The 27508-nt window shown below is 48.1% G+C and overlaps 1 protein-coding gene across 1 annotated transcript in view; it reads left to right on the forward strand.

Moving 5' to 3' along the window:
- The window catches only part of FAT2 (FAT atypical cadherin 2), an 82870-nt gene that overhangs the window by 19466 nt on the left and 35896 nt on the right, over nt 1-27508 (forward strand). Inside the window, exons 2-10 of the mRNA XM_045436789.1 lie at nt 2670-5952; nt 8199-8513; nt 11817-11875; nt 13248-13559; nt 14563-14773; nt 16591-16730; nt 17327-17608; nt 19166-19376; nt 23422-27480. Of these exons, the coding sequence (XP_045292745.1) occupies nt 2691-5952; nt 8199-8513; nt 11817-11875; nt 13248-13559; nt 14563-14773; nt 16591-16730; nt 17327-17608; nt 19166-19376; nt 23422-27480 (8851 nt within the window). The 5' untranslated portion in view covers nt 2670-2690. The remainder of the gene's footprint in view (nt 1-2669; nt 5953-8198; nt 8514-11816; nt 11876-13247; nt 13560-14562; nt 14774-16590; nt 16731-17326; nt 17609-19165; nt 19377-23421; nt 27481-27508) is intronic.

The following is a 27508-nucleotide window of genomic DNA, read 5'->3' on the forward strand; positions in this document are numbered from 1 at the left end:
CAGCTTGGTGAAAAATGAGTGCGGGGAGGTATCACTGGAAAAGCAGGCAGGGTCCACATGGTGTGGGGCCTTGTAGGTCATAGCAAGGAGTTTAGATTTTAATCTGAATGCTATGGGAAGCCACCAGAAAATTTTAAGAAGGGAAGTGATATGAATTGACTTATGTTTTCACAAGATATTTCGAAATAGTGGTCCTAGGTGCTGTGGGCTGGGAGGGCAGCCCAGGGAGCCCAACATGCCTGTGCACCCCGCAAGCCCGTTCACTTGCCCAGGAATAGTGCCAGGAAGCAAATGTCCAGACACATTTGTTGAGGTCCTTCCTCAGCAAACCGCACACCAGGTCTGTGGGTCCTATAACTTGAACACAGCCCTGGGCCCCCCCACCCCCCACCCAAGGGTGCATGTTCTTTGTGCCTTATCTCTTCCAGGAAGACCCTGCCCCTGCTCCCTTCCCTAAGCTCATCTCTGCAAGACGCCTGCAGAGCTGCTGAGCAGCGTGTCTTGTTGGGGCCTGCCCTCCACGGGTGCTGACCTGGTGAACAGGAAGCGTTCCGCAAAACAGGGCAGGCCGAGCCGGGAGGCTGGGTGCACCCTGGGCTCGCTGGGCTGCAGAGGGAGCGGACCTGGGACTGGGGTAAGGACTCCCTTTCCCTTGGGGCTCCAAAGCAACGCCACCCTGGGGGCTTGGGGCCCACATGACTCAGGGGTCCCTCTCCTCTTGCTGTGTCAGGGATGCGTGAGTGGAATGGGGTGAATATGGCTTTTGCCCCGGGCCAGCTCTACTGTGGGTGCAGGGGATGCCAGCGGGAAGAGTAGAGGGGCAGGAAGGATGGGAATAGACACCCCAAGTGTATAAATCTGCCTCCATTCCTGCCCCTCTCCTCTGAGGAGCTGGGCCTGGGGTGCCACCAACAGGATTTCAGGGGAAGGATGGTGGGTGGTAGGGAGGCTGCAAGGACGGGGCATATTCAAATTCTTTTCTGTCACAGGCTTGCGGATCCCAAGTTAGGCAGACTTTTCCACCCTCCCTCCCACGTTGGGATGCTACCTGCCAGGGCTTAAAGAAGCTCCATTCAGCTCCCTCAGGACTCTGGAAAGGCATGGAGGCAAGCCTCTCCTTTCCCCTCTTGCCCCCCCCCCCCCCCCCCCCGAGTTTAACTCTTCCTTGTCTTTGAAGAGCAAGGCAACTGGAAAAACGAGTCTTGCCTGTTTCCTTCAGGAATGCTCTGCACATCTGGCTGGCAGCCAAGAAGCTCCTGGGAGTCAAGACTCTCACGGGCAGGCAGGCCCGGCACCAGCCTGCTGTGTCCAGCCTCGCACTTTGCTTCTGGAAGGCACTTTGGCAACGAACCTCTGCCTTCCCCTACTCCCCTTCCCCCTTCTCCCTCTCCTTAATCCTGATGAGTCTCCACTTTGAACTCAGGCTGGAGTTCAGGGACAAGCCGTGTGGGAAACACGTGTGGGCACAGGACACAATGGGAAACACGGCAGGTCTTAGAGGGGCGAAGCACTCGTTCGTGGCCAGTTCAACAATTATCAGGGACTAGTTCTTTCCAGGCCCCCCACTATGTGAAAGGGGGCAAGACACATTCCCCCTCCGGGGTTCTGCTTCCCCATCTATGCACGAGGAGTGGGGTCAGAACTCTGTGTCTCAAAGCCCCATTATAGCTCTGACATTCCAGGGGTTTGGGAGTTACAAGATGAGTCAGAATCGGGCTCTGTCCAAAGGGACTAGCAGTGGGACAGGGGCAGGTGAGTCTGGGGTGGAAGAAGCAGTCCTGGCCTTTAATGCAAGGAGCCCCAGGTCAAATTCTTGCTTTGCCTCTATCTAGTCATAAGGCCCTGGGTGGCTCCCTTCCCTTGATGAAACTGAGTTGCCTATTACCGATAATAGCCAATATTATGTTATAATTTCTATGTCCCAGGCACCCCCGCTGGGTCATTTACCTTTGTTGTTTCACTTAATTTTCACGCCAATCCAATGAGGTAGATAATATCCTTACCCCCATTCTACGGAAGAGGAAACCGAGGCTCACAGAGGTCAAATAACCTGAGCAGAAAATCACCCAGCTGGTAAGCAGTGGAACCAGGGCTGATGGCCAACCAACCGGAGGCCAGGCTTGTGATCTCGGTCACTTTGTTTTTTTCTGCAGCCCCTGCACATGCAGACGCAACTCACTTTGGCTGGAGCTCCACCTTGATGGATGGGGTCTTGTAGGAAGTACTTAGAGACAGATTGCTAAACTTGGGTACCTGGTTGAAATTATCCCACTATCACTGGGGAGCCGTTGAAGGTTCTTTGGGAAAAGGAGTCAAGTGGTCAGGACTACGTTGTATCTGCTAGTTACCCCTGAGAAAGCATTTAAATTAGTCTGTTAGTGTTTAGATACAGGGTTTCTCAACCTCAGCACTATTGACATTTGCGGCTGGATCATTAGTTGTTGTTGGGGGGCTGTCCTGTGTGTTTCAGGGTGTTTAGAAGCACCCCAGCCTCGATCCACAGATGCCAGTAGCATCCTCCCCAACAAGCTGGGATGGCTGACGGTGTCTTCAGACATTGCCAAGTGTCCCCTGTGGGGCAAAATCATCCCAGCTAAGAACCATCGCAGTAGGAACCATTTCTTTCCTAACTCATACTTGTTGTTTTTTTTTTGTGTGTGTGTGCGTAGGGCTTCAGGAGTTCTTCCATCATGATTATTGCCTTCTTGGGCTTTGTCATTTTCTTGCTCCGCTGTACAACCTGTGAGAAGCCCCGAGAAGGGATCCCCTCCTCCTCCGCCTGGCGCTTTACACACTCTCTTTATAATGCGACCATCTACGAAAACTCTGCCCCCAAGACCTACGTGGAGAGCTCCGTGAAAATGGGCATTTACCTCGCCGAGCCCCAGTGGGCAGTGAGGTACCGGATCATCTCCGGGGACATGGCCAATGTGTTTAAAACAGAGGAGTACGTGGTGGGTGACTTCTGCTTTCTGAGAATAAGAACAAAGAGCAGTAACACGGCCCTTCTGAACAGGGAGGTGCGAGACAGCTACACCCTCATCATCCAAGCCACGGAGAAGACCTTGGAGTTAGAAGCGTTGACCCGGGTGGTGGTCCACATCCTGGACCAGAATGACCTAAAGCCCCTCTTCTCCCCGCCTTCATACCGAGTCACCATCTCTGAGGACATGCCCCTCAAGAGCCCCATCTGCAAGGTGACCGCCACAGATGCGGATCTGGGCCAGAATGCCAAGTTCTACTATGCCTTCAACACAAGGTCGGAGACGTTCGCCATCCATCCCACCAGCGGCGTGGTCACCTTGGCTGGGAAGCTCAACGTCACCTGGCGAGGGAGGTACGAGCTCCAGGTGCTGGCTGTGGACCGCATGCGGAAAATCTCAGAGGGCAACGGGTTTGGCAATCTGGCTGCCCTGGTCATCCACGTGGAGCCTGCCCTCAGGAAGCCCCCGGCCATCACCTCGGTGGTGGTGGCTCCGCCAGACAGCAAGGACGGTGCCACCTACGCCACCGTCATGGTAGACGCAAATAGCTCCGGCGCCGAAGTGGACTCGCTAGAGATAGTTGGGGGTGACCCCGGAAAGTACTTCAAAGCCATCAAGTCTTACGCCCGCAGCAGTGAGTTCAGTTTGGTGTCTGTCAAAGACATCAACTGGCTGGAGCACCTTCATGGATTCAACCTCAGCCTGCAGGCCAGGAGTGGGAGCGGGCCTTCTTCTCATTCCCAGATCAGGGGCTTTCACCTACCCCCTTCCAAACTGGCCTCCCTCAGATTTGAGAGGGCTGTTTACAGAGTGCGGCTCAGTGAGTTTTCCCCGCCTGGCAGCCGCGTGGTGATGGTGAAAGTAACCCGAGCCTTCCCCAACCTGCAGTATGTTCTAAAGCCGTCCTCAGAGAGTGCAGGGTTTAAACTTAATGCTCGCACTGGGCTCATCACCACCACGAAGCTCAGGGACTTCCATGACCGAGCCCACTACCAGCTACACATCAGAACCTCACCGGGGCTGGCCTCCACCACCGTGGTCATTGACATAGTGGACTGTAACAACCATGCCCCCATCTTCAACAGGTCCTCCTATGATGGCACCTTTGATGAGAACATCCCTCCAGGCACCAGCATTCTGACAGTTACTGCCACAGACCGGGATCATGGGGAGAATGGATACGTCACCTATTCCATCACTCGTCCGAAAGCTGTGCCCTTCTCTATTGACCCTTACCTGGGGATTATCTCCACCTCCAAACCCATGGACTATGAGCTCATGAAAAGAATTTATACCTTCCGGGTGCGGGCATCAGACTGGGGCTCCCCATTTCGCCAGGAAAAGGAAGTGTCTATTTCTCTTAGGCTCAAGAACTTGAACGACAACAAGCCTATGTTTGAGCAAGTCAACTGCACTGGGTCTATCCACGAAGACTGGCCGGTAGGAAAATCACTAATGACTGTGTCCGCTATAGATGTGGACGAGCTGCAGAACCTAAAATACGAGTTTGTGTCAGGCAATGAACTAGGGTATTTTGATCTAAACCATTTCTCTGGAGTGATATCCCTCAAGCGCTCTTTTATGAATCATACTACTACTGGTCAACCCATCAACTACTCCCTGAAAATTACAGCCTCAGATGGGAAACACTATGCCTCACCCACAACTTTGAATGTTACTGTAGTGAAAGATCCTCATTTTGAGGTCCCTGTAACATGTGATAAAACAGGAGTATTGACACATTTCACAAAGGCCATCCTCCATTCTGTTGGGTTTCAGAACCAGGACTCCAGTGATGAGGACTTCATTTCCTTAAGTGCATATCAGATCAATCATCACACGCCCCAGTTTGAGGACCACTTCCCACAGTCCATTGACATCCTTGAACGTGTTCCTGTCAACACCTCCCTGGCCCGCCTGGCAGCCACTGACCCTGATACTGGATTTAATGGCAAACTGGTCTATGTGATTGCAGACGGCAACGACGAGGGCTGCTTTGACATTGAGCTGGAGACAGGGCTGCTCACGGTAGCTGCCCCTTTGGACTATGAAGCCACCCGTTTCTACATCCTCAATGTAACAGTGTATGACTTGGGCACTCCCCAGAAGTCATCCTGGAAGCTGCTGACAGTGAATGTGAAAGACTGGAATGACAATGCCCCCAGATTTCCTCCTGGTGGGTACCAGATAACCGTCTCGGAGAACACAGAAGTTGGAACCATAATTGCTGAGTTGAAAGCAAAAGACACCGATTCCGATGACAATGGGAGGGTTCGCTACACTCTGCTAAGCCCCACAGAGAAGTTCTCCCTCCATCCCCTCACTGGGGAGCTGGCTGTCACAGGACACCTGGACCGGGAATCAGAGCCACAATATATACTGAAGGTGGAAGCCAGGGATCAGCCCAGGAAGGGCCACCAGCTCTTCTCCGTCACTGACCTGAAAATCACATTGGAAGATGCCAATGACAACTCTCCTCAGTGTATCACGGAACTCAGCAGCCTGAAAGTCCCAGAGGATCTGCCCCCCGGGACTGTTCTAACGTTTCTGGATGCCTCCGATCCTGACTCGGGCCCTGCGGGAGAAGTGCGTTATGTCCTGTTGGATGATGCCCACGGGACCTTCCAGGTGGACCCGATGACTGGCGCGCTCAGTCTGGAGAGAGAGCTGGACTTTGAGAGGCGGGCTGGATACAATCTGAGCCTGTGGGCCAGTGACAGTGGGCGGCCCCTGGCCCGCAGGACCCTCTGCCACGTGGAAGTGATAGTCTTGGATGTGAATGAGAATCTCCACCCTCCCCGCTTTGCCTCCTTTGTGCACCAGGGCCAGGTGCAGGAGAACAATCCCTCGGGAACGCAGGTGATGGTAGTGGCCGCCCACGATGATGATGGTGGCTTGGATGGGGAGCTCCAGTACTTCCTGAGGGCTGGCACCAGTCTTGCAGCCTTTAGCATCAACAAAGACACAGGTACTGGGAGTGGGGTGGACGGGAGTGCCAGGTGCTTGGAGAGGATGGGCCTAAGGGGATCAGGGGCTGTCCTGAAAGAAGACAGGCTCCAGGCTAAAAAGAAAAGGCAATAAATAGGGACTTTCCTTCTTGTCCTTTTTATTTGATTTTAAATTAATCTTTATCATACTGGAGATATATATATATATGTGTATATATGTGCGAACGCGTGCGTGTGTGTGTGTGTGTGTGTGTATCCATTGAAGTCAAATCAACCATCTCACTAGCATTTGTGTATATACTTATACACACACATAAACATACAGTATATGCATATGCTTATAAAAGTAATGCATCATGGCTATAAATTTTTATATATAATTTAAAAATGAATGTTTAAAAAAAATTTTTTTTAGAGAGAGAGAGAGAGAGTGGGGGAGAGGGGCAAAGGGGGAGGGAGAGAAAATCTCAATCTGTCTCCAGGCTCAGTGCAGAGCCCAATGCAGGGCTCGATTCCACAAGCCTGGGATCATGACCTGAGCTGAAATCAAGAGCTGGGCGTTCAACTGAGTGAACCATCCAGATGCCCCTAAATATGAATGTTTTTGTGTGTGTGTGTCCCATCTCCCTAGATATAATTTTTATTAACAATTTGGTCTATAATCTTGTAAATTTTTCTTCTTTGTGTCTGACATTTTATCACTGTTCATTTTATTATATGAGAAAATCATACAAAAGACACTACTTCTGCAACACTTTTTTTTTCACATAACACCAGGAATGTGTTTTTTTTTTTTTAATGGCTTCTTTTCTTTTTTAATGGCTGCATTTTATTCTATCATCTAGCTGTAACATCCTTGATCATATCCTTTTACTCATATGCATGAGTCTCTATAGGGGAAACTCTTAAAAATGCAGTTGCTGGGTCAAAGGATAATGCATATTTTCAATGTTAATACATAATTTCCATATTACCCTCCAAAAAGTTGGCACCAGCTTATTTACTCCCTTTTTTAAAGTTTATTTATTTATTTAGAAAAAATTTTTTAATGTTTATTTCTTTTTGAGAGACAGAGAGAGAACAAGCAGGGGAGGAGCAAAGAGTGACGGGGACGCAGAATCCGAAATAGACTTCAGGCTCTGAGCTGTCAGCACAGAGCCCGACTCGGGGCTCAAACTCATGAACCATGAGATCATGACCTGAGCTGAAGTCAGACCTTTACCAAATGAGCCAACCAGGCACCCCAAGTTTATTTATTTATTTTGGGAGAGAGAGAGAGAGAGAGAAAATGAATCCCAAGCAGGCTCCACACTGTAAGTACAGAGCCCAACCCAAGGCTCAAACTCATGAACCGAGAGATCATGACCCAAGCTGAAATCAAGAATTGGACGCTTAACTGACCGAACTTCCCTATTTATTCTTTTTAAAGCTTCATAGAAAATAAGTGCAATTCACCAAACACTCACAAGCACCTTCTGCTTGTGAGATTCTGAGAGTGACACCTTGGGGGAGGTCCCAGGTGAATAAAGGTAGGTCACTGTCCTCAAAGAGCTTACAATCTGATGGGTGATTTATTTCCAGGGTGAAGGGCAGGGTGATGTGGTAGAAAGAGCATTAGACTGAGAGTCAGTTAAAAGAGACTCTGCTCTTCAGGCCCACTTGCTACACGATCTTGATCAAATCACGTTCTCTCTCTGGGCCTTTGTCCTTCCAGCTGACAAAACAGTGAGATTCCTTCCGCTCTGCCCCAGGACAGCTGTGAGCCTGGGCGTTGTCCTCTGGCACAAGTCCTTCCGGCTGAGCGTGACCCATGAGAACTTAGGGTGCACCCCTCTTGTGCTCACTGTCGGACTCTCGACTTCTAGAACAGTGCTGGCCCATAGTAAGCAATCTGTGGAGCGAGTAAACTGAGGCATGAAGTGAGGTCTCTAGAATCATAAGGATGCTGGGAAGGGGAGCAGCAATTTAGTCATCAGATCCCTAATCTTTAAATGGGTATCTATACTATTTGAAACTTGAAGGAACCGGTTTAAGGACAACTGTCACGGGCTTATCTTAGCAGAGAACGGTTCTGAGAGGCTCTACAGCAAGGCTACGACTTGCGTGTGTTTAACTCAGCAGCTCCCACACCACATCGACAGCAGGTCCCTTTTCCTGTGGAACACTCCTGTTTCCACAGTATCGCCCGGGGACCGTTAGGTAAAGTGATTCCAAAAGCTACTGTGAGCTCTAAAAGATTTGGGGTTTGGTGCTCGACTGTCCCTAGGTATGATCCAGACTCTGGCACCCCTGGACCGAGAATCTGTGTCCTGCTACTGGCTGACGGTACTGGCAGTGGACAGAGGTTCCATACCTCTCTCTTCCGTAACCGAAGTCTACATTGAGGTTACAGATGTCAACGACAACCCACCCCAGATGTCCAGGCCGGTGTTCTACCCCTCCGTCCGGGAGGATGCCCCCCTGCACACCTCTGTGCTTCAGCTGGATGCCTGGGACCCGGACTCCAGCTCCAAAGGGAAGCTGACCTTCAACATCACCGGTGGGAACAATATGGGATTCTTTGTTCTTCACCCGCTCACAGGTAAGGACCTCAGGAATCTGGCTGAATAGGAGTCTCTACCACAGTGCTTTTCACAGTTTGGTCTTGGACCAGCATCCTCAGCATCACCTGCCCACGTGTTAGCAATTCAAATTCTCAGGCCCCACCTTACCACAGGCCGGGGCCCAGAAACCCATCTTTTATTTAACAAAATATCCGGGGGATTCTCAGGGGTGCTAAGTTTGGGAACCACTGCTGTGTGGAGTCTATCTCTGGGAAAACAAGAATATATTGGCTTTCTTTCCTTGGGGCCTAGGAAAGCTAAGCAGGATGCCTGGGTGGCCATGCTGGGACTATTTCAGATCTCTGAGTGCTCCCAAACTGACCCCTCCCCCGAGTCACAGCCACAGATCCAATCTCTTAACCCTAGTTCTAAACCGATCTCAAGCCTGCCCACAGAGCGGTGGCAGTGGAGATCCACTCCAGTAGAGTCAACCATCTCATAAACATCTATCCTTGGCCCAAGGCCATCTGGGGCAAGACGGTGGGTGGTTCATAGACCACAAAGGCGTTTTGTTTGGCTTGTGCAAGTCTTAAACAATGATTTTTCAAGTTGTTGCCAGCGTTTAAAAATTAGAACATTCCACAAAACACTCCAGATTTCCAGTGGATCGTAAAGAACTAGGAGATCTGGCCACACTGAGCTCACATTTGCACAGGGCCTCAACTACCTGAAGCCAACAGCAGCTCTCCATGCAGACCAGGTGCCTGTCCTCTGGTCCCCATGGGCCCCTCCTCCCTCTTGTGCTACCCTCAGCCTGCTTCTCGAACTGAGGCTACCTGCCTGGGTCCTGTCGCTGTTGGAATTTGAGAGCCAGCTCCCGCTGCTGTGGATATGTCTCCAAAGCCACATCTTTCTCTTAGAGGATGGACAGCGATATGATAGCAGAGAGGGCAGACGCTCTCTCCTCCGAACCCAAGATCCTATTCTCTGGCTCCAATAATTCATTCTTGGAAGGACAGAACCCTGGCGAGATTGGAGGAGGTGGAAAGGGAGAAACTAGCTCCCCATCCTTAAGACAGAAGGAAATGAGGAGGAGCAAGAGGCTGGAAGTCCTGGGACAGACGGTGGGCGGAGGACGCAAGTATCTATTTGCACAGGGACATTTGTTTGGAGCCTTTCCTGTTAACCTTTGATCTCAAGGAATGGATTAGTCCTTTAAGAAGGATCCTTTCACCCTGGAAAACAGGCCTAAGCTGGCTCTCACTGGGCCCATCCTGTCCCCCCCCCCCCCCCCCCCCCCCCCCCCCCCCCCCCCCCGCCACCTTGCAGAAGAGAGAAGAGGTCTCTCACCTAAGGCATTGGCTTCCCAATGTCTTCCAAATCCCCATCCTGTTTACTGTCAACACTTCCCTGACACAGGGTCTGGCAAAATGCCCCAGAGAACAGAGATGTCCTCAGTCTTCCTGCAGTTGAGGAGAAGACATTTTAACCAGCACGAACATTTAAAAATAAAATAATAAGTCAGGAGTGGAGGCCCCAGCCCCCCTTTCTTATCACCACCATTACATCGTCCCATTTCCCTGCCTGGATACTTTGAATGGTTCCCCCACATCCTTAAGATAAAGCCAGATCCTGCCATGTCTCCCACACTGCGTCTGACACGGTCTCTGTGGACCTTTCGGGCTTCATCCTGCCTTTCTTATCCTACCACTCTGGTTCCGACGACATGGCCCGTTTCAGTCCGCGCCCTCTCCTGACACATGGCCTTTGCATACACTGTTCTTTCTTCCAGAAGTTCCTTTTCCTTTCCTTTAGTCTGGCTAACTCCCACTCCTCTTTCAGATCCCAGCCCAGCCATTCTTTCTTTACGGTTTTTCCTGACACTATAATACATCTCCCAGCTCAGTCTACCTTTTAAAAAAAAACATTTTTTTAATGTTTATTTGTATTAGAGAGAGAGAGAGAGTGAGTGAGCAGAGGAGGGGCAGATAAAGACAGAGACAGAATCTGAGGCAGGCTCCAGGCTCTGAGTTGTCAGCACAGGGCCTGACACGGGGCTTGAACTAGGGAAAGCCAGGACTGAGCCAGAAGGAAGGTTTACTAGCTGAGGCCCTTTCGTCCCTGCACTCCTCCTGGGGGGCCCGGGATCCTAGGCCCTTCCCCGTCAGGCCCCTCAGGTTGGGGATGAGCTGAGTGAGGTGACCTGGGACAATATTCACTCTGGCCCAGAGAAGTGTGTCTTTCTTCCCTGACTGGAAGGGCCTTTAGCTGTGGGGCTTTCCAGGAACCTTCTCTGCTCCACCCCCCCACCCCCACCCCTGCCCTCAGTCAGCGAAGAAAAAGTCAGGGTGACTTGGTTCTACCTCACAAGGCAGTAACACTTCTCTAACAGAGGCCACTCCTCACACATGCTCCCATTTCCAGCACCGGGAGTCTCCACCCAGTACCAGATCCCCTCTCCCCTCACTGAGCCCCCTTCCTCACACTCCATTCCATGACTCCATCATTTAATTGCCTAAACAAGATTAAAAAAACTTGCTGAAAGTTTCAGATGACCCACTGACCCCTGCCTGCTCTGCTTTCATTCAAGAGACCTTTCCTACCCAGTGCTGATGCATCACCTCTAGCATCACCTCCATCTTGACTTTCCTGATGGTGGTAGACAGCTGGCACTTTCTCTCCTCTCTGACCTCAGATGCCTGCAGTTTGTAGCCATACTGCCACAGGAAATCAAAACTAGACTCACAGACACCCAAAGTCACCTTCCTCAACTTACAGGCAAGCTGAGAGGAGCCAGGGGACACAAGCTGCCTCCCCGCCCCCAAGCCCCCAATAATACATTGCGCACAGATCCCTCCCCCCCCTTTTTTTTTTTACTATTTCTTTTTTTAAGTTTATTTATTTATTTTGAGAGAGAGACAGAGAGAGCGAGTGGGGCAGGGGCAGAGAGACAGAGAGACAGAATCCCAAGCAGGCTCTGCACTGTCAGCGAAGAGCCCAATGTGGGGTTCGAACTCACAAACCATGAGATCATGACCTGAGCCAAAATCAAGAGTCAGATGCTTAACCAATTGAGCCACCCAGGTGCCCCCACAGCATCCTTTCTAATGGTGAAAGCTGGACGTAGGTGGGAACACCCGCGGATCCCATGGTCTCTGCTGTACTCTCCTTCCTCACTTCCCCTTCTCCTCCTTCAGGGCCCCATTTCCCCTTAATGCCTTTGCTCTCCAAAGACCAGAAAAATTCTGCCCTAGGATTTAAATGTATCCATGAACACACTCTCAATCAAGTGGCCCTGAGAGCCCTTCGCTCAGGTGTCCCTCCTTCCGCCTCTCCCCCAGGTCTCCTATCCACAGCCCGGCAGCTGGACAGAGAGAACAAGGATGAACACATCCTGGAGGTGAGTAATGGTGGTGAACTCATTCACTGGATTCAAAAACCTCCTGAAGGAGGCCAAGCAGAAGCTGAGCCAGGCCTTGGGGCCACATGCGCATCTCCAAGTAATGTGACTGAGGCTCAGTGCGGAGGAGTTTCTTAAGCTGGGTCTTGCTGTGGTTGGTGGTGAAGACTCTCAGGGTCTTTTCTGGCTCTCCAGCACTGGGAAGGGAAGGAATCTGAAACTGTGTCTGGGCTGGGCAGGAAGTGCTGATTGATTAGTAATGTCTGTGGTGAGTGCAGGAATAGGGAGTGGTACACATATGCTGTGTACTTGTTGAGTCTGGTTTCCAGCCCATCCCTATACCCAAGGTCAAGCACTAGGTCAGTACAGACCCAGATGAAAGCCCAGACCTTTGTTCTCTAGATCTGTGGGCTCTAGGATGTTTGTAAAATCACGTAAACATCCCTGGTGCCCGTTCCAACAAGAGGAATCAGTCTTGACCCAGAATGGAGTAAATCAGAAGGAATCTACTTATGCCCCCTCTGGAGCTATCCATAACTGATGAACGGGCATCTCTTCCAGTCTTAAAGACATCAGGTGGGAGGGACACACATTCCTTCAGCAGAATTGAAATAAACTGGCCTTCTGTGCTCTCAGGCTCTGCACCTCCCCTTTGAAAGAGACAGGTATTATTAGTAAGCAGTTGCTAAACGGCCTTCTAGGGACCAAGCATTCTCCCTAGCTCAGCAGAGGTATTTCTCTTCAAACACCAAAATATTTTAAAAATTCAGAACCACTTAGAGTGGAAATGTCCTATCTTGTATGATGCCCTCGGGGCCCTTGATGCATGGGACGATTTGCCCCTACATGAAATAGCCCTTGATTCTGAAGTTGTTTTAGTAGTTAGTGCCTTTTCTCTTGCCCTGGATTTTATTTCATGCATCGGTCGGCATGTCTGACTCAAAAGGTACCACCCACTCCTTCATAAACATCTTCCCATTTGTTTTTTTCTAACCTCCAGTAGCTTAAGGAAACCAGAGAACAAAGCTTATGAGAATTACAAGCAAATAAAAAGTAAATGGTCTCCGAGAAATGGCCCATGGGCCTCCTGAGTAAAGAACATGAGCTTTTCTCTAGAGCCTCTGTGGCTTTGTTTTCTTCCAATTCTTTCCGGCTTCTCTGTTCTTGCTGGCTTTCCCATGAGCGAGGTCACCAGAGAGCTGGGTTCCAAGTAGGTGAAGTTATGATCATGAAAATCACAAGTATATACCAAAACACAGCCTGGCTAATGTTTCCAGGCTGTGCAAAGCAGGGATAGCAGAAGGGTTGCAGTGGGTAGTGATGCATATTCACTGCTTTGCACTTGGCAATTCATACTCCATTCTGTACCCAGGTGACTGTGCTGGACAATGGGGAGCCCACCTTAAAGTCCACCTCCAGGGTGGTGGTCCGCATCTTAGATGTCAACGACAACCCCCCTGTGTTCTCCCACAAACTCTTCAATGTCCGCCTTCCAGAGAGGCTGAGCCCGGCAACCCCTGGGCCTGTGTACAGGCTGGTGGCTTCAGACCCTGATGAGGGTCTCAATGGCAGGGTCACCTACAGTATCGAGGAGAGTGATGAGGGGAGCTTCAGCATCGACCCAGCCACAGGCATGGTGTCATCCAGCAACACCTTCACAGCTGGAGAGTACAACATCCTAACAGTGAGTGGTGTGTGGTGGGGGGGCGGGGGGTGGAGGCCGCAGAGGGGGGAGTGTCATAACCGGTTAGGGATTTTCTTTGAGGATACAAGAGAAGGGAGACAGCCCTCAGGCATGGTGGAGGTGCTATTCCCTTCCCTGGCTTTCTCCCAGAGAAATGGGAGCCCCAGCGTCAGCCAAAGGATCAGAATTCTGGGCCTTTCTTTTTGAAGGCAATAGGGTCCTTGCCTGGGAAACCTGATCTGTTCTTAGAGATAAGGATTTTGGTGAGAGTAGCACAGGCTTTGGAATCAAAGTAAGCCTAGGTTCCAATTCTAGCTCTGCCATTTTACACCTGTCCAAAGCCAAGCCACTTAACCTCTCTGAGCCTTTGTTTTAGCATCTATAAAATGCGGATAAGAACAGTTTCCTTGTAGGGAGCCAATATAGCAAGCGGTTGGGATATGGACTCTCCTGTCCGACAGCCTGACTCCAAACCCCAGCAACCTCATTGCTGGTGAGGCAGACGATCCCAGGCAGCCGAGTTCCCCGTGCTGAGCCCATTTGCTCCTGCAAAGGGAGATATAACGGGACCTCTCTCAGGGCTGTCATGAGAATTAAATCAGATATTGCACTCAGAGCAGGGCCTGATCCTAGTGAGAGCTCCGTAAAGTCTCGTCTAATTTATGGTTTTGGTTGTTAAGAAGGGCCCGTGTGTGCCAAGCCCAGCTCTAGAACCAGCACACAGTAAGCCTTCCGTTAAGAGTGGCTTTGATTAATTTTTCACTTCGCGTGAAGTTCTCGAGCAGGTCACCTGTTTCGTGCACCACTGCACCCGCAGCAACCAGCGTGGTGCCTGTTGACATCAGGGCTTCCTGCTGTGTGTGTGGAATGAATGGACGAGTGGACGGGAGGCCGGCTCCAGCAGTCACAGGATGCTCTGCCTCTCACCTGGCCACCTGGGTCTTCTTAGTTCTTGCCCAGCCCTGCAGACAAAGCCTCAATTTCAGTTTTGGCTTCTTTTCAGATCAAAGCAACAGACAGTGGACAGCCACCACTCTCAGCCAGTGTCCGGCTGCACATCGAGTGGATCCCCCAGCCCCGGCCCTCCTCCATACCACTGGCCTTTGACGAGGCCCACTACAGCTTTACAGTCATGGAGACGGACCCCGTGAACCACATGGTGGGGGTCATCAGTGTGGAGGGCCGACCCGGTCTCTTCTGGTTCAACATCTCCGGTGAGGACCCTAGGAGGGTCAGCCCCTTCCATCCTTATAGCCCAGGCCCGGTCTTCACAGCACGGTCCTTCCGAGCGTGCTCACTCAGGTCACGCTCCCTGGAAGCCCCTCCTTTGGCTGTGAGTGGTGACTGTCTCTGCCCTTGTTCTCTGGGGCAGCTGGTGAGGAGAAGCACCACTCCTGCCAATCTTTCCTTCCGCACCAGCTGTGATCTCAGGTCGAGCCCCCATGCCTCACTGGTACCCCAGCCAGAGTGGGACAGTCCCCCAGTTACTCCAAGTGCCTAGGAGATTCAGAGGAGAAAGCACAAGTTTTGTGTTTCCTCTTCTGCCTCAGTGTGAGATCCCTGCAGAGCTGATATCGTTGACCATGGCTTGAGGACCGCTGTCCCTGGGGCCATGCTTCATGTTCTAATCCCAGGTTCCGTCCCCACGATCAGGGGAAAGGGTCCATTCTCTTTGTAGGAGACACTTGGGTCCAAGCTCTCATGGTCTTCTCTGAAATTTCTTTTGTCTCTAAACCAAGATTTTGTTAAAATATCCAGGGGGAGGGGAGCATAGACCCCTCTGAGAATCTGATGAATCCTGTGGGAATCTAATGAATGCTTAGGCTCTCTTCCCAGAAAGGTGTGCACATGTGCACGTGCGTGCACACACACACACACACACACACACACACACGAGAATACAAATATAGGGATTTATAGATCCCTTCAAACGCAGCCAGGGATTCCAGGTTAAGAATATCTAAGAGTTTCAGTACCACATGAACTTTGGAGTCCAATTAGAGAGATTCTCAGTCTAGTTCAGAGATTGGATGTACACCTGTCCCAAGATTTTTGACTTCCTGGATTGACTTTCAATTCTGACTAACTGTTCCTCTTGTTTGGCTTTTCTTTTTCTTTGGCACAAATTAACACATGTACTCTGTAGAACATTTAGAGGACACAAATAAATGCAGAGAAGATGATAAAATCACCAAAACCCCCACCAATCAGAAGATAATCCACTGTTAAAATGTTGCTGTCTTTCCTTTTAGTGGTTTTTCTTTACACACACACACACACACACACACACACACACAGGGTTATATTAAAATGTTGTTTTATAACCTTTTAAAATATAACATGAACATATTTCCATGCCACTAAACAGATTTCTGTTGAGTAAACAATTAAATAGCTGCATGCTAATTCTACATTTTAGATTTTTACAGTTTATTGCATCAATTTCCTCTTGAACAGAGTTATTTTCTTTTTTTTTAATTTTTTAATGTTTATTTATTTTTGAGAGAGAGAGAGAGAGAGACAGAGTGTGAGCAGGGGAGGGGAAGAGAGCGAGAGGGAGACACAGAATCTGAAGCAGGCTCCAGGCTCTGAGCTGTCAGCACAGAGCCCGACCCAGGGCTCTAACCTATGAACCGTGAGATCATGACCTGAGCCAAAGTCGGGTGCTTAACCGACTGAGCCACCCAGGCACCCCGAACAGAGTTATTTTCATTTTTCTCCTGCACATAGGCACCTGTAGGCTATGCAAACTGTCCTACGGGCCATGGGGTAGAGCTCCATTACTCCTGTGTCTACCACCCGGGTAGCAGAACACGTTCTATGGCAAACGTTGGTCTTCCTCTGCCACTCTTCAGTCCTTATAAGTTTACCTTTTTCTGTATCATCGCTCAGATCTTGATAATAATTTGACAAGAACTTGACAGGATCTACGACCCCTTACTCTAAACGTGCCAGACAGATCCCGTTGCTCTCCTACTGTCTCCATCACTGAGGCTGTGTGTGCTCCTCCCCCTCCCCACCCCCACTCCAGGTGGTGACCAGGACATGGACTTTGACATTGAGAAGACCACAGGAAGCATTGTCATTGCTAAGCCTCTCGACACAAGGAGGAGGTCGAGCTATAACTTGACCGTGGAGGTGACCGATGGGTCCCACACCATTGCCACTCAGGTTAGAGGCTTGACTGGGGGCCCCCTAAGCTGAGAGGGGACGGGAGGCTTCCTTCATTGGGAAGAAGCTACACAAGGCTTTCAGTGGATGTGGTGTACTTCAGAAGATGCCGAATTTGGAATTAAGGTTCTGCCTTCCAGTCTTATCTGATAGATTTTCTACTTCTGTGCTCTTGGGAGAATTCTTGTTCCCACTGTGTAACGAAGGGCTTTGTCTCAATGAACAGTTTTCCATTAAGGATAGAGTTCCATAGAGGCTGCCAGGGGTATGAGGCATGCTGGTCAGTAGGGGCTCTAGATTTCTACGGTGGTTTCAGCCAGAGATTTACCTGCTTCATATATTGGAATTTCATTAAAAAATTCACTTGAAGAAAAGGTCCTTTTAACTGAAATTTTGTTTTTGAAAACCACTGGACTGCACATTATTTCAAAGCCTTGTGATTTTGAAATCGTATCGTTCATTCAACAAATATTTATTGAGTGGCTGCTGTGTGCCAGGCACTGTTCTAGGCACCGATGGTATGGCGAAGAACCAGACAGACAAGGTCACTGACCCCCTAGAGCTTACAGGCTACCTTTCCCTCTCATTCTCCCTAGGTCTACATCTTCATGATTGCCAATGTCAACCACCATCGGCCCCAGTTCCTGGAGGCTCATTATGAGGTCAGAGTTCCCCAGGACACACTGCCTGGGGTGGAGCTCCTCCGAGTTCAGGCCACGGATCCAGACAAGGGCAAAGGCCTCATCTACACCATACATGGCAGCCAAGACCCAGCAAGTGCCAGCCTCTTCCAGCTGGACCCAAGCAGTGGTGTCCTGGTAACCGTGGGGAAGTTGGACCTTGGCTTGGGCCCCTCCCAGCACACGCTGACAGTTATGGTGAGTAAGCCGAAAAAGCAGGGAAAGATGCACTTGCGTGTGGATATGTGGGGGTGGGCGCTCTTGGAGGCACGCTGAAGGTCCCCTCTTCCCTGATTAGACAGGTACGCTGATGCTCATGACGATGCATGACATGAGATGTGACACTTCCCAGCCTGCCAGAGGCACCTTCCGTAAGGGGTGCCTGAGAGTAAAGAAAGAGATTACAGAGCTGCCAAGGAAACTCCTACAACCTGGGCTTTCTCTGGGCTCAGTCCACACACCCCTCAACAGCTCTCTCCCTGCTCCATGACTGCATGGCCACAATGCAGACTGACACGGTGTCAGAGCTGGGGAGGACCCAGAGACCCTCCCGCCTAGAGCAAGCACTAGGGTGAGCAAGAGAGGCGTTGGCAGGACACAAAAAACTAAGAAGGACTCACTTTCAGAGTTCTGTGCCCGCACCTTATGACCCTGAGAGTGAGCCTCCTTAAATCTACACCCTACGTGCCTCAAGTGCCACACTCTAGTCCCAGCCCGGATCCTACCCATTTCTCTCCTCTTACGCCACAGGCCCACAGGGGCTTACTCACCATCATACAGTTCTTTATGATGGAACCAGAATCAAATCCAGCCTTCCTGACTCAAGGAGCAGGATTTTATATGCTAGGTTATCATCCTCTGGGCACATTAATATATATTAAAGGCTCTGCAAAGTCCTGCAGCAAAGAAAACTTTAACATCATTTAACTGATTTTTTTTTTTCAATGTTTATTTATTTTTGGGACAGTGAGAGACAGAGCATGAACGGGGGAGGGGCAGAGAGAGAGGGAGACACAGAATCGGAAACAGGCTCCAGGCTCCGAGCCATCAGCCCAGAGCCCGACGCGGGGCTCGAACTCACGGACCGCGAGATCGTGACCTGGCTGAAGTCGGACGCTTAACCGACTGCGCCACCCAGGCGCCCCAACTTTAACATCATTTAATTCAGCGCCCCCTAAATTTAGTTGACCATAGAATTTTTTCCCCTGCGTAACATGTTGACATCTTGAGGAAATATCCTCTGAGACCTCAGTTGGAAAATACGGTTTCTGTACTTCTTTCTGTCTTTCTCCTAAAATGGGATAGTCCATGAATACAGCTAAGCCTAATAATCACTAATTTATAAGTTAATTTAAAAAGAAAAAAGAGCGGGGGCGCCTGGGTGGCTCAGTCAGTTAAGCGTCCGACTTCAGCTCAGGTCATGATTTCATAGTTGGTGGTTCAAGCCCCGTGTCAGGCTCTGTGCTGACTGCTCCGAGCCTGGAGCCTGCTTCCGATTCTGTCTCCCTCTCTCTCTGCCCCTCCCCCACTCACGTTCTGTCTCTCTGTGTCTGTCTCTCTCTCTCAAAAATAAAAATAAGCATTAAAATAATTTTTTTTGAAGAAAAAAGAGCATAAAAGAGAGCAAAATTTAAAGCAACACAGAGTTACAGTTGGGTGTATCTTTCACTGGCATTGTATTTCATTGACCTTCATGTAACCCTGCCGCCTCCCATTCCGTTTGCTGCTCACGGCATTCTCCCCTTGGGCCCGTAGGTCCGAGACCAGGAGATGCCCATCAAGAGGAACTTTGTGTGGGTGTCTATTCACGTGGAGGCTGGAAACCTCCACCCACCCCACTTCACCCAGCTCTACTATGAGGCGAGTGTTCCTGACACCACGGCCCCTGGCACAGAGCTGCTCCAGGTCCGAGCCATGGATGGTGACCGGGGAGCCAATGCTGAGGTCCGCTACTCCTTCCTGAAAGGTGAGAGGCTGGCCGTGAGTCCAGAGCACGAGGGAAGAGTCTTTGGCAATAAGAAAAACCACCGGAGGCATGAATTTGCAAGTGAATCAGACGCCAGGCTCTCTAAGCTTTGGCAAATACCATTTCTAGAGCATTCTCTGGGATTATAATAACCTAAATGAATCCACTTCCAGAGATGGTAAGAATAATAACAAAGGGCCTACTTAAATTACGGGAGAATTTATAGACATATTATATAAATTCAGCAACACTGTATATATAAAGGATGCTTATGGAGTCTGTGTAACATCTTTGTAATATCTTTGTGCCTTTACAATAGAAGTGACCTATAAATACTTTGTAATATGTATGGCACAGTTTTAGGAGTTACATTTAGGAGTAACATTTTCTGTTAAGGCCGTATCATTGTTTCATATGTATGATATGGTTTTCTTCCTCTCAAAATTGGGAATGATGTCCCCTGTACCAGAAAGTCTTTGTAAAGAGAAAAAGAGAAAATGTGCATTAATACATATTGTAAACTGTCACATATTATACAAATGCCAGGGGTTATTGCTATCATTGATACATGTTAATTATAAATAATTAAAGAAACAAAAATGATAATATCTAGTATCCAAATATAATCATTAATGATAATTTTTAATGTTTGATAATTCTTAATGATCTTTAATAAAAGTAAAACTCAGTGAGCTAGATGTTGCAAAGGGACTCATAGAGCATAATGTTCATTTACTGCCTATATACTTTCCAGAAATCAGAGCTTTTACATTTTTTTTTTTTAAGAAACAGAAACTCTTATACCTTGCCAGGTGGCAGAAGTCTATATATACATCACTGAAGAATGATAATACAAATTCTAACCCATTAATTGCTTACTTTTTGTGATTTATGAAGCATAATCACATCTTTTATCTCATTTTATCTTTTTCACAACCCCATTGATGGAGGTACTAATTTTATTTTATAGATAAATTAAGACTTGTTCTAAAATATCCTTCTGATTATAGAAGTCACACATGCTCATTTTTTAAAACATGGGAGAAGCAGGAATAAAGAACAAAATAGCACTCAGCCATAGTTTTCACCAGACAAAATAATTTTGTGTATTTCCCTCTTATCTTTTCCTATGCATATTTTTGCAGTAATAAGATTGGGTGTGGGGGGGGGTACCTTGGATGGCTCAGTCAGATAAGTGTCTGACTTTTGATTTTGGCTCAGGTCATGATCTCATGGTTTGTGAGTTCGAGCCCCATTTCTGCCTCTGTGCTGACAGTGCGGAGCCTGCTTGAGATTCTCTGTCTTCCTCTCTCTCCCCCTTCCCTGCGTGTGTGCATGCATGTGGACTCTCTCTCTCTCTTTCTCAAAAATAAACATTTAAAAGCAAAGATTGAAGTGAATATACAATTTTGTGCCCCAGTTTTTTCTCTCAGCAGCATAACATAAAAAAGTATAATTATGCCCAGGTAGTTTACTTGGCTACTTTTAATAGAACTACTTTTCAACTGCAGTCTGCTTATCAAAACTGTTTTTGGGGGCGCCTGGGTGGCGCAGTCGGTTAAGCGTCCGACTTCAGCCAGGTCACGATCTCGTGGTCCGTGAGTTCGAGCCCCGCGTCAGGCTCTGGGTTGATGGCTCAGAGCCTGGAGCCTGTTTCCAATTCTGTGTCTCCCTCTCTCTCTGACCCTCCCCTGTTCATGCTCTGTCTCTCTCTGTCCCAAAAATAAATAAACATTGAAAAAAAAAAAAATTAAAAAAAAAAACTGTTTTTGATGAAACAGGGTCTGTATCACAGGGCAAACTGGGAAATCACCTCACTAGTCAGCTGGAGAATAGCTTCCATGAGTGGGAGAATCAGATGGAATGTTTTGTGATGAAGCCTGGCTATTTGGTTACTATTGAAATAATAAAATATGCACCTGTGTGATAAACAGAACAAGAATAGTAAAGTATAGGTCTTCCCTGAGTGAAGACCTATACCCCTGGAGGTGAGCAAAATTATTCAGGTGTTACTCAGTGATGGCATTAAATAGGCAATCTTCTCATCACAAGAAAAAAATTGTGACTGTGTGAGATGATAGATGTTAGCTAAACTTATTCTGGCAATCCTTTTGCAATATAAAGGTACATCAAATCATTATGTTGTATACCTTAAATCAGTACAACATTATATGTCGATTACATCTCAATAAAACTAGGGAGAGGGAAGTATCCATTATGCAAGTTGAAATTCTGGAGATCTGCTATGTGACATTGTGCTTTTAGTTGACAATACTGTGCTATATACCCTTAAACATTTGCTAAGAGGTAGATCTCATGTTATCTGTTCTTACCATAAACGAAAGAAAAAAAGAAAGAAAGAAAGAAAGAAAGAAAGAAAGAAAGAAAGAAAGAGCAAGCAAGCAGGAGGGAGGGAGGAAGGGGTTGTTGTCTAAATAAAGTCAGATTTTAAAAACTGCAATAACTTTGAGACACTATTTTGGGGGGAAATATAATTATATTTTCAACATTATTTTTTGGGAATCATAATGTTGTATAATCAGAACTTTCCTCAAAACTTAAATTTGAAATGTTATTATGCATTTATCAAAATAAATATTAAATTTTATTGTTTTTTACAATTTTTTTAATGTTTATTTTTGAGAGAGAGGAAGAGAGACAGAGCACAAGTGGGGGAGGTGCAGAGAGAGAGGGAGACACAGGATCTGAAGCAGGCTCCAGGCTCTGAGCTGTCAGCACAGAGCCCAAAGTGGGGCTCAAACTCATGAACCGTGAGATCATGACCTGAGCCGAAGTCAGATGCTTAATTGAGCCACCCAGAAGCCCCTACATATTAAATTTTAAAAGGCCTATAAAAGATAGGCAATCAGATATGGAGAAAATACTTCCCCTTGATTTTCACGGGGGCTTCCTGGTTAGTCAAGGACAAAGGCTTCACTGGGTACTCGAATCTCTCATTCTTCTCTAACACTTGCTACTCTTAGTTTTGCAAAAGAAAGAGGATAGAACTCAGGCTCACATCCTTTAGCAAGCAATAGGTTTTATCCAGATTTTACCCAGGTATTTTATCCAAATGTTTTTTTCCACTGACTTGTTTTTGTGGTAGCCTCTGATGTATGGCAAGCAATAAGGATTTTCTTTTTCAAAGTAGTGATATAAAAGTTGCCTATTAAGTTATTTTAAATTTAGGGGCACCTGGGCGGCTTAGTCAGTTAAGCATCTGACTTTGGCTCAGGTCAGGACCTCATGGTTCATGAGTTCGGGCCTCACATCAGGCTCTGTTCTGACAGCTCAGAGCCTGGAGCTTGCTTCAGATTCTGTGTGTGTGTGTCTCTCTCTCTTTCTGCCCTTCCCCTGCTTGTACTCTGTCTCTCTCCGTCTCTCCCCAAAATAATTAAAAAAATTATTTTTCAGATATTTTAAATTAAAAAAACAAATCCGTTTAAAAGAAAATATGCACTCAATAAGGGTATAAAATTGCGAAGGTGGTGGCTGGATATTGAAAAAACTATAAAGGCAATGTGAGAATGTTTGACATTTAGAAAATCCAGGTGTGGTGGAAAGGGTATTTGATCAGGAGCCTCAAGGTCTGGGTTCAGTCTCTCCCCACCCAACCTCCAAGCCCAACAAGGACCTTCCCACCACAGACTATGTGGGGAGCAGATAGGGTGGTTTTTAAAAGTCTCACCTATAAAAGTCGCCACCGAAATACAGAGTGGAGTGTTCTTTTCCTACAAAGCGTAAGCTTGTTTCTTCGCTTTCAAGACCTTCTACAGCTTTGGTTTGTAGCTTAAGTTGTGACCCAAAGACTGAGTGATCATTGAAGCTGCCATTTATGGAGTAGCTACTATGTGCCTTGTGTAAGGTATTTTATAAAATAGGTGTCTTCCCTATATGCCATTTCATAACTAAATCCAGGATAGCACAGGATGTGGATTTTGTCCTGTCCACGTTTTGTGTGATAGCCTCTTTACTGATCTAGAAAGCCTACTTGGTATCTCTTGAACATGGGCTAAATTTCAGTTTGCCTTGTTTTTTGTTTCAGGGAACAGCGAGGGTTTCTTCAACATAAATGCCCTGCTAGGCATCATCACTCTGGCCCAGAAACTCGATCAGGCAAATCATGCCCGGTATAGCCTGACAGTCAAGGCACAAGATCAAGGCTCCCCACAGTGGCATGACCTGGCTACAGCGATCATTAATGTTTACCCATCAGATAGCAGTGCCCCTATCTTTTCCAAAGCCGAGTACTTTGTCGAGATCCCTGAATCAATCCCTGTTGGTTCCCCAGTCCTCCTAGTGTCAGCTACAAGCTCCTCGGAAGTTACCTATGAGTTAAGAGAGGGAAACAAGGATGGTGTGTTCTCCATGAATTCATATTCTGGCCTCATTTCCACCCAGAAGAACCTGGACCATGAGAAAATTTCATCTTACCAGCTGAAAATCCGAGGCATCAATATGGCAGGAGCATTTACTGATGTCATGGCTCTTGTGTACATCATTGACGAAAATGACAATGCTCCCATGTTCTTCAAGTCCGTGTTTGTGGGCCAAATTAGTGAAGCAGCTCCATTGTACAGCATGATCGTGGACGAAAACAACAACCCCCTTGTGATTCGTGCCTCTGACAGTGATGAAGAAGCTAATTCCTTATTGGTCTATGAAATTCTGGAGCCAGAGGCTTTGAAGTTTTTCAAAATTGATCCCAGCATGGGAACCCTGATCATCATATCAGAGATGGATTACGAGAGCATGCCCTCTTTCCAATTCAGCGTCTACGTCCATGACCAAGGAAACCCCATCTTATTTGCTCCCAGGCCTGTCCAGGTCACCATCAATGTCAAAGATGTAAATGACTCCCCTCCCAGGTTCTCAGATCAGGTATATGAAGTAGCAGTAGTGAAGCCTATCCATCGGGGTATGGAGCTCCTAATCGTGCAGGCCAACGACGATGACTCGGAAGTCACTTACGGCATCAAAACTGGCAATGCTGACGAAGCTGTTGCCATCCATCCCATCACAGGCCGTATATCTGTGTTGAACCCTGCTTTCCTGGGAGTCTCTCGGGAGCTCACCGTCAGGGCTTCTGATGGCCTATATCAAGATACTGCGCTGGTAAAAATTTCTTTGGCACAGGCTCTTAACACAAGCTTGCAGTTTGATCAGGTCGTCTATAAGGCAACAGTGAAGGAGAATTTACTGGATAGAAAGGCACTGGTGATTCTTGGTGCCCAGGGCAATCATTTGAATGACACGCTTTCCTACTTCCTACTGAATGGCACAGATATGTTTCGGATGGTCAGGTCAGCAGGTGTGTTGCAGACAAGAGGTGTGGCATTTGACCGAGAACAGCAGGACACTTATGCGGTAGCGGTGGAATTGAGGGACAACAGGACCCCTCAGCGGGTGGCTCAGGCTCTGGTCAGGGTCTCTGTTGAGGATGTCAATGACAATCACCCTGAATTTAAGCATGCACCTTATTACACAGTTATCCAAGATGGCACAGAACCAGGGGACGTTCTCTGTCAGGTATCTGCCACTGATCAGGACTTGGGGGTAAATGGTGCTGTCACATATGCATTTGCAGAAGATTATGCATATTTTCGAATTGACCCCTATCTTGGGGACATATCACTGAAGAAACCCTTTGATTATCAAGCTTTAAATAAGTATCACCTCAAAGTCATTGCTCGGGATGGAGGCACCCCAACCCTCCAGACTGAGGAAGAGGTACTTGTCACCGTGAGAAATAAATCCAACCCGCTGTTTCAGACTCCTTACTACAAAGTGAGAGTGCCTGAAAATATCACACTCTATACCCCAATTCTCCACACCCAGGCCCGAAGTCCAGAGGGACTCCGACTCATCTACAACATCGTGGAGGAAGAGCCCTTGATGCTGTTCACCACTGACTTCAAGACTGGTGTTCTAACAGTAACAGGCCCTTTGGACTATGAGTCTAAGACCAAACACGTGTTCACAGTTAGAGCCACAGACACAGCTCTGGGGTCATTTTCTGAAGCCACAGTGGAAGTCCTGGTGGAGGACGTCAATGATAACCCTCCCACTTTCTCTCAATTGGTCTACACGACTTCAGTATCGGAAGGCTTGCCTGCCCAGACCCCTGTGATCCAACTGTTGGCTTCTGACCAGGATTCAGGGCAGAACCGTGATGTCTCCTATCAGATTGTAGAGGATGGCTCAGATATTTCCAAATTCTTCCAGATCAATGGGAGCACAGGGGAGATGTCCACCGTTCAAGAGTTGGATTATGAAACTCAACAACACTTTCATGTGAAGGTCAGGGCCATGGATAGAGGAGATCCCCCACTCACTGGTGAAACCCTTGTGGTGGTTAATGTATCGGACATCAATGATAACCCCCCAGAGTTCAGGCAACCTCAGTACGAAGCCAATGTCAGTGAGCTGGCAACATGTGGACACCTGGTTCTTAAAGTGCAAGCTCTTGACCCTGACAGCAGGGATACCTCCCGCCTGGAGTACCTGATTCTTTCTGGCAATCAGGACAGGCACTTCTCCATCAACAGCTCATCAGGAATAATTTCTATGTTCAACCTTTGCAAAAAGCACCTGGACTCTTCTTACAATTTGAGGGTAGGTGCTTCTGATGGGGTCTTCCGAGCAACTGTGCCTGTGTATATCAACACTACAAATGCCAACAAGTACAGCCCAGAGTTCCAGCAGCATGTTTATGAGGCAGAATTGGCAGAAAATGCAAAGGTGGGAACCAAGGTGATTGAGTTGCTAGCCATAGACAAAGATAGTGGTCCCTACGGCACTGTAGATTATACCATCATCAATAAACTAGCAGGTGAGAAGTTCTCCATAAACCCCAATGGCCAGATCACCACTCTGCAGAAACTGGATCGGGAAAATTCAACAGAAAGAGTTATTGCTATTAAAGTCATGGCGCAGGATGGAGGAGGAAGAGTGGCCTTCTGCACCGTGAAGATCATCCTCACGGATGAAAATGACAACCCTCCACAATTTAAAGCATCTGAGTACACAGTGTCCATTCAATCCAATGTCAGTAAAGACTCCCCAGTTATCCAGGTGTTGGCCTATGATGCAGATGAGGGTCGGAATGCAGATGTCACCTACTCAGTGGACTCAGTGGAGGACTTGGATGAAGAGGTCATTGAAGTCAACCCAACTACTGGTGTTGTCAAGGTGAAGGAGAGCCTGGTGGGATTGGAAAACCGAGCCTTTGACTTAAAAATCAAAGCCCAGGACGGGGGGCCTCCTCACTGGAACTCTCTGGTGCTGTTACGACTTCAGGTGGTCCCTAATGAAGTATCCTTGCCCAAATTTTCTGAACCTTTGTATACTTTCTCTGCATCTGAAGATCTTCCAGAAGGGTCTGAAATTGGTTCTGTTAAAGCAGTGGCAGCTCAAGATCCAGTCATCTATAGTCTAGTGCAGGGCACCACACCAGAGAGCAACAAGGATGGTGTCTTCTCCTTGGACCGAAACACAGGAGTTCTAAAGGTGAGAAAGGCCATGGACTATGAGTCCACCAAATGGTACCAGATTGATTTGATGGCACATTGTCCCCATAATGACACTCCCTTGGTCTCCTTGGTCTCTGTCAATATCCAAGTGAAGGATGTCAATGACAATAGGCCTATCTTTGAGGCTGATCCCTATAAGGCTGTCCTCACCGAGAATATGCCAGTGGGGACCTCAGTCATTCAGGTGACTGCCAATGACCAGGACACTGGGAATGATGGCCAGGTGAGCTACAGGCTGCCAGTGGATCCCGGTAGCAATATCCATGAGCTCTTTGCCATTGACAGTGAGACTGGCTGGATCACCACACTCCAGGAGCTTGACTGTGAGACACGCCAGACCTACCGCTTTTATGTGGTGGCCCATGACCATGGAAGGACCATCCAGCTCTCCTCTCAGGTCCTGGTTGAAGTCTCCATTACAGATGAGAATGACAATGCTCCCCGATTTGCTTCTGAAGACTATAGAGGATCTGTGGTTGAGAACAGTGAACCTGGTGAACTTGTGGCCACTCTTAAAACCTTGGATGCTGATGTCTCTGAGCAGAACAGACAGGTCACCTGCTACATTACAGGTAAGAATACTTGTCTTGGAATGGCGGC

The sequence above is a fragment of the Leopardus geoffroyi genome, chromosome A1 (assembly GCF_018350155.1).
Source record: "Leopardus geoffroyi isolate Oge1 chromosome A1, O.geoffroyi_Oge1_pat1.0, whole genome shotgun sequence".
NCBI lineage: Eukaryota > Metazoa > Chordata > Mammalia > Carnivora > Felidae > Leopardus > Leopardus geoffroyi.